Source organism: Labrus bergylta, chromosome 8 (assembly GCF_963930695.1).
Source record: "Labrus bergylta chromosome 8, fLabBer1.1, whole genome shotgun sequence".
Taxonomy (NCBI): domain Eukaryota; kingdom Metazoa; phylum Chordata; class Actinopteri; order Labriformes; family Labridae; genus Labrus; species Labrus bergylta.
This window is the reverse complement of record NC_089202.1, coordinates 18914462-18921506: the sequence shown is the minus strand read 5'-3', so window position 1 is coordinate 18921506 and position 7045 is coordinate 18914462. Positions and strand designations below refer to the sequence as shown.

At 36.7% G+C, this 7045-nt stretch overlaps 1 protein-coding gene across 1 annotated transcript; it reads right to left on the bottom strand.

The window, feature by feature from the left end:
- Positions 1 to 2499: 2499 nt before the first annotated feature.
- On the bottom strand, positions 2500 to 6003 carry LOC136179807 (sialoadhesin-like). Its single transcript, XM_065957882.1, has 6 exons — positions 5931 to 6003; positions 5149 to 5490; positions 4691 to 5002; positions 3393 to 3632; positions 2724 to 2829; positions 2500 to 2608 (listed from the first exon to the last, which is right to left on the bottom strand). Exons 1-6 carry the CDS (start codon positions 5974 to 5976, stop codon positions 2500 to 2502), a joined length of 1155 nt encoding a protein of 384 aa, XP_065813954.1. The 5' UTR covers positions 5977 to 6003.
- Positions 6004 to 7045: the final 1042 nt, after the last annotated feature.

Here is a 7045-nt window from a genome sequence, read left to right as displayed (position 1 = left end):
CTAGCTTTCTTGCTTGAACTACTACAAAAAATTATTTATTTTGTCAGAACAGACAGGTGCCACCTCTGGACACTCTGTTACAACATCATGTTTCTGCAGGACAAATTGCATCTGGGTTAATTGCAAATCACTGATCAAAACTCACCTCTTCAAACAATCTTTTGATGTATGATTGTGATATGTGTTCTGTTTATCTGTAGCTGTACCTTTATGTTGTTGTCTTTATGATTTGTGTGGAATGCTGCAATGTCTGTTAGTCTTTCCTTACTGTGCTGTTTCTTTTGTCTTTTTTATCAAATGTTTAGTGTGTAAGAGTTTTTGAAAAGCGCTTATGAATAAAATGTATTATTATTATTATTATTATTAGATATAAGAGAGACATTGGCCGATATGGAGCTCAGCGTAAAGGAAGGAAGACTGCTTATATTCTTTCACAACAACTTAAACTACTTCCTCTGTCTACCTGCTCTGGTGATCAGCTGTTAATGGGTGTTTATTCTTTAAGTGATTAACCAACCAGAGTCGGGCACAACCTCTCTCAACCAATCATCCTGCTGCGACAAAATGCTAAAATAGTTCTTTCTCTTCCACAGTCATTCTGTCATTTCAAGGCAACTGCTGCAACCCACCACCGCCCCAGTCACCTTTATTCCAGCTCAGCAGAGTCCAGATTCAGGCTCATTATAGCCTCCATTCCTCTTCACCACCACCAGTGTCTAGACTCCATAGGGGGGTATCCTATCCTGCTGTCGGCCTCATAACCCTTCCGAGTACATGAAGTCGTCACGATGGAGTCTAATCCTCCAAAGACTTTGCACATTCAAATCTGAATTGTCGCACATTTATTGTTAAATAAATAATTGTTCATTCTCAATTAAGTCTCTCCTGACTGAAATATCAGTCTCAGCTTTTTTTTCCTACCTAATATCAATATCACTACCCAACACTGGCTGTTACACACTGATGTCACTGCATTCACTTTATCTTATCATTTCTGTGTCCAGAGGCTGTCCGTAATGTGTGAAAAAAATGAATGTCCTGTTAGTGCTGTCATTTTATATGATGCAACCCGAATACTGGATGTTGTCCTGTTTGTTGGGGTAATGTTGAATGTAAGTTGTAAGATATTGAGACACAGTCCCACGGTGATACTGATAAACTCAACTAAATAATTCATGGCAGGATTAGGAGAAGGCCGTTATTTTGTTTCCTCGAGGAACATGAACACCTCTAATAGCATTCATCAACAATGTCCTCCTGTCTGGGTTTTCTCAGATTAAATTGAGTAGAAGTAAAAACCTGAGCTTGTTGATTTGTAAACGTGACTGAACAAGGACTATCTTTCAATGATAAAATCAAGCTGGTTAAAACACGTTGATGGAAACTGAGACCACGAACTTCCCCAGCAGTATTAGGACGCCTTTCTCAACCGCCAGAAGAGCGGAAACTATAAATTCAGAGATAAACATGTATCTGTTACCACTGTAATAATGTTTTAACATTCTTGTGTGATTTAGGATATCAGCTCGTCAACACTTTTCTTCAATTTCAAAACACTGGACAGAGCTTTCTTCCCCCGCCCCCTCCCTCATAGAGCCAATGTTCAAACAGGTTGCTATGTCGTGGACACTGAAGCTTCAGTTTTTAACCAGCTCTGCATCGGTCTAGAGACTTTTCTGCTCTCTAACCTCTCTCCTTTTTTCAGAAGCAACCGCCCACCTTCTCTGCTCAAAATACAATGATTCTGCGCCACAATGGAAAACTAGAAGGAGGACATACCGACTGCTATGTTTTCAGATAAACCAGCACTTAAACAGATCATGTTTCCTTAATGTCTGATGATATAGAAAGACCATTTCAAGATTTAATTCAGAAGATATCTTACATATTGGACCTTTAAACTATCCTCCTTAACCTCATCTTTGATTCAGGGCCATTTAAACCCTGTCCTCTGGAACTGCCTCACAGGCTTTCTTTAATCTGATTGGAAAACAAGAGCATGCAATGAATGAATCAAAACTTTATTACAGACTCAGGGTCCAAATAATAAAATCCAAAAGACATAAAATACAATACAAGATACATGAAATACAAAGCATAGTATAAATAGTAAAAAGTAATAAAATCACTAAAAAGATAAAAACAGCGCCCCAGAGGATACAACTGTACCAATGTTTCCATATCTTTCAATGTGCATCTCTTTTGATAAACCATTTACTTTTTCAATAAAAAATAAAAATCTTGATTAGCAGAGCTTCAATACAAACAAAAGTGAAAACCATCACCTCAAACTTATCCACAATTAATGATCAATATCTCTCCAGATTTGAAAATCAGAGGCTTCATGGAGAAAATATTATGTGAAATTACTGAGAATGAATCATGTATTGTGCCAAACACCCTGCAGAATATTGAAATATCACATTCATATCTCAAAGTCAATATTTAAAGCAATGCAGGAAGAGCAGAGAGGGAGACAGAGAGAGAGTCTTCAAATAATCAGGTATGACGTTTGGCAATGACATCATAGTCTGGAGATCTGTTAGTGTGATCCAGATTCATGTAAGTGCTGTCCTCTTCTTTTGGCTTCATGCTCTCTCTTTGTTTCCTTTAGTAAAAGAAGAAATGAGGATTAAAAATTGTTTTATACACAAGTCTGCTCCATTTGTCATATCTTCATCAGCACAGTTTATTCTAAAAAGTCCTCCGGTGTAATAACATACCAAAGAAACACCATGTAGAGTGTGAGGATGATGTTCACAGTGAGAGACACTCCAGTAACAGCCCAGAAGAGAACTCCACCGTAGGGTCCACAGTTATCCTCAAGACCTGTCAAAAGAAATAACATGATAATATCATAACCCTGTTTGGGGGGGACACTTTTTCAACTTGATGGTTTTTACCACTAAAGTCTACTTCATTGTCAGTTTGACAGTGAAGGAAGTACCAAAGCTGTATCATATTTCCAAATCAAGACCGCAAAGCGAGCAAGAGAGACGAGTGTAGGCTGAGCAACCAAAAGACTAAAAGAAGAGGAGTGGTTTCAGCAGGAACAACGCTGAGCCAAAAGAAATTCAATATTCATTTCTGATTGTTTCATGGTGGTTATGTTCAAAAGCACAATTTAAACACATTAAACCCACTGGCACATGAAGGAGTTGATTATGAAAGGGAAACTGAATGATTGATTGGCCCAAATTGGCACACATGGACATTTGGATGAAAAAGACAAATTAGTAATGTTTTATATACTAATACAGAAAGTGCCAAAGATGGAAATCAATCTTGAAAACTGAAACATTAACAACATTTTATAATCAGTAAATCACTGCTCTGGAGGAATTATAGACCTTTAAAGGTTTAAAAACACACAGTTTAACTTGTAAACATACGCTGAATATCTATGTGTTTGTTGTTGGATCGTCCACTCCCCAGTTCATTTTCAGCCTTGCAGAAAAAAGGACCGCTGACATCTGAAGCTTTAACAGTTAAAACGCGTCCAGTCCCCATGAAAGTCTCCTGGCCTCCATCAGCTCTGTACCAGGTGTAGTTCTTTACAGCTGGGTTGGCATTAGTACTGCAAGTCAGTGTCCCATTTGTGTCTCCTTGCACTGTGGTCCCTTTGGGTGAATCTGAAAAATTATTACAGGGATTAAAGTTCTCCGTCGCTACGACGGATTTCCGTCAATTTCACTATTGTAATAATTTTAGTCGGTGTCAATCGGACAAATAAAAGTCGAGCAAAATGGGTTAATGACATAGCCCTACCCTCACGTGCAAACTGCGGTTTTTAATGTCAGGCATTTATCTGAATCCTGTAACGCAATTGTAGTTTTGTGTTTGTGTGGCATTTTGAATATAAAGTCAGAACTTTGATCTGCTACATGAAGTCTGCTCGGTGTATAGTAGGCTTTTATTGTGGTAGAGAACATCAGCGTGCACTGCCCATCATATCAGGATTTGTTTTCAGGCTTCGGTGCGCAACTTTATTTACCCGACCAAAGTGAAATACAGGAGAATGATAATCCATAACATTACCTGTAGGCAGGGCTAACATTCTGTTAGGAACGCACATCAAGACAACAGGTGATACAAAACAGTACTCACACAGAGCAATGATGAACTTTCCCACATTATGGTCTTTCTCTCAAACACAGACTTGCCTCTTCCTACATCACAGATTTACTAATACCCTATGAGCCTAGCTGCTGCTTACGTTCCTTAGGTAGTAGCGTCCTCTTATTTCCCACAGCCAACCTTGTCACTAAAGTTGGCAGGGCATTTTCTTCATATTCTTCCTGCTGTTGTCTCTCCCCTCTGTGTGCTTTGTATGTATGTGTATGCTTTGTCTATGACTACTTTTGAACACAGTACTCCAGACTAGCTTATGTTTGTGTAGCATGTTCATTAGACAGAGTGCAAAACTGAATTTCCCCTCGTGGGATTAATAAAGGATAATTTAATTTAATTTAATTTAATTTAATTTAATTTGATCCATAAGCATCTCACACTGAGGTGTTTAATAAATTAAATTTATGTCATTAAATGTCAACACTGATTCAAAATCTAAAGAATTGCGTAAAGATATCCTTCAAAGGACCTAATTTAATTTAGTCAAGATTTTAAGGAGATGAGAGAGCATTTAAAAGTTTAAGTTTGACTTCTTTAATCACAAGACAAACATACTCACATGTAATGTCAGCTGTTAAACTGGTGTTCACAGATGACTCAGTGCTGCCATCTTGTTTTCTGTAGACAGCAGTACAGGAGATTTCCTGTCTGTGATGGAGGTGTGATGCATTGAAGTTCAGCACAGAGATCTTGACTTTAGTTTTGTCCTGATTCTCCTGCAGGGTCTCCTGACCTTCACCCAGGCCGGGGCTCCATGTCAGATTTGGAGGAAGAGACAGACAGGGAGCTGGAGCAGAGCAGTTCAAACTCACTGAGGTTCCCTCTTTCACCTTCAGTGTGGGCGGAGTCAGAGTCGGTCTGGGTGGATCATCTGTTCAGAAGATACATAAACATGTATAAGCAGTCATTTCTCTCTACTATCAAAGGTTTGATTTATCTTTATTTTAAAGTAATCAATAATAAGGTCAGAGAACTACTACATAACTGAACTGTAAATTAGTTTAATTTGAAACCTACCTTTGACTGAAATTTCCACGCCATCAAAATTATATTTCAGACTATTGTCACATTCCAATTTAAACAAATACACTTTGTTGTTTTGAGGTTGCATGTCATTCAGGGTTGTGGTGCAGTCTTTTTTTGTTAGGTCACCGATCAATTGTCCTTTCTGTTGTGGATTACTGCTATCAAACACATCAGGTCCCCAATAAGATTCTTTCCATAATGCTTTACAAGTGTTATCTAAGTTTACATTATATTGATCCTTTACGTCAAAGGAGCAGGGGATTGTCACACAGGATCCTTTCAGAACCTCTATAGTCTTTGGTATAATGATCTCAAACTGTCCACACAGGGCACCTGAAACACAAGAAACAAATCCTTATTACAATTATACATTTACAATACAATCCTTATTCATATTGAGTTTATAATGACTATATTACTAAAATCATTGACAGGGATAGAGGTTTCAAATGAGCCGTGGCTAGAAACCTGACTGCATGTTATCTACTTTGTATTTACATGAAGCAATGTTCATTGCACGTGTCTCTGTTAAATAAACAAACAAATAAATAAATAAAGTCATGATACAATTTATTGTTGGCTCTGTTTCTAAAAACCTGAGGAGTCACAGATAAAATAATACTCACATAAAACTCAAGATTCATAATTTTCACACAGTTTTTTTACATGAAAGTTTTAAATTTAACACCAAATCTCTACATTATGATATCTTTAAAAGAAAGCAGAACACATTAGTAGCTAATTTCTTTGACAAATATAAGTGAGCATCTCACCTTGCAGCAGACAGCCAATGAGGAGGAGAGTCAGAGCTGCAGCCATCTTTGTGTTTCAGAAGAGGCAGAAAGTCTGGAGAGAATACATGTAGATTTACAGTTTAGTGTATTTCGCTCCAAATAAACTTAGATTTCATTTTGAGGCTGTTGTTGAATGTGATCTTTGCAGAAGTTGCAGATGGAGAAATATCTTGAAATATTTGAATCTTCATCAATGTGGAAAAGGTTGGATCCAGAGTTTAGTTAACTAAATTGATCCCAACAAAACTAAAAGACTTCAAGGTGTGCAGCTTCTCATTTTAAGGTTTAAATTGAAATATTTCTGCATTTCATTCAATTCATGTAAAAATGCTCATTATTAAAACATAGAAGATGAAATCATAATAAAATAAAAAACAAGAAGTTTGACTGCCTGCCTCAAGGAAAAGAGACAAATGTTTTTTATTTTTATTTTGTTTCTTTCTTTGTTTTCAACCTCTTTAAGGAAACTATTTGATCAGTAATAACGCCCAGAAGAAAAACTGCATGAGATCTTTAAAATGTTCAAAACTTGATCAAAGTGAATGTTTTTTTTCTTTCCCCTGTAACAAAGTTTGTTTGATCATCTTCAGAAAAATGCACTTCTTAAAAAGTAACCTTTATGATATTAAACATGTTGATTTGTTATATCTTCTGAAAAAATATAAAGTTATTTAAAAGTGATATAAAAGTTTTATACACTTACGTTTTTGTCAGGTCTTTTTGAGCAGAGAGGTGAATGATGTTTAGAGAAGTGAAGTTCCTCATCATTTGGCCGCCTTTCCAAACAACAGCATTCAAAATTTGTCTTGAAAATGAGGAAGTCAAAAAAAAGTGAACATTCATGTTCACATGAAATGTTCAGTACATTTCATGTGAATAGTTTTCATGCAGGGTCACGTCTTTACTTACCTTTCATTTACTATTGATAAAAAACATCTCGCTGTACAAATTATTTGTATCTTTAGACCTTAAAAAAACATTGTCATCATGGGGATGTCAGCATTCGATTAAAATGCAAAAACACATGAAAAGCCTGTACTTCCTTATCATGAAGCAATGAAATAAGCAGACTACTCTATAGAATACATTTCTAA

Coding starts and splice junctions, on each gene's coding strand:
- LOC136179807 (XM_065957882.1), bottom strand. CDS start 5,976: ATGGCTGCAGCTCTGACTCTCCTCCTCATTGGCTGTCTGCTGCAAG. Junction 2,830..3,392: donor CAAACACATAGATATTCAGC/GTATGTTTACAA, acceptor TTCTTTTGACAG/GTCTTGAGGATAACTGTGGA. Junction 2,609..2,723: donor CTCTACATGGTGTTTCTTTG/GTATGTTATTAC, acceptor CTTTTACTAAAG/GAAACAAAGAGAGAGCATGA.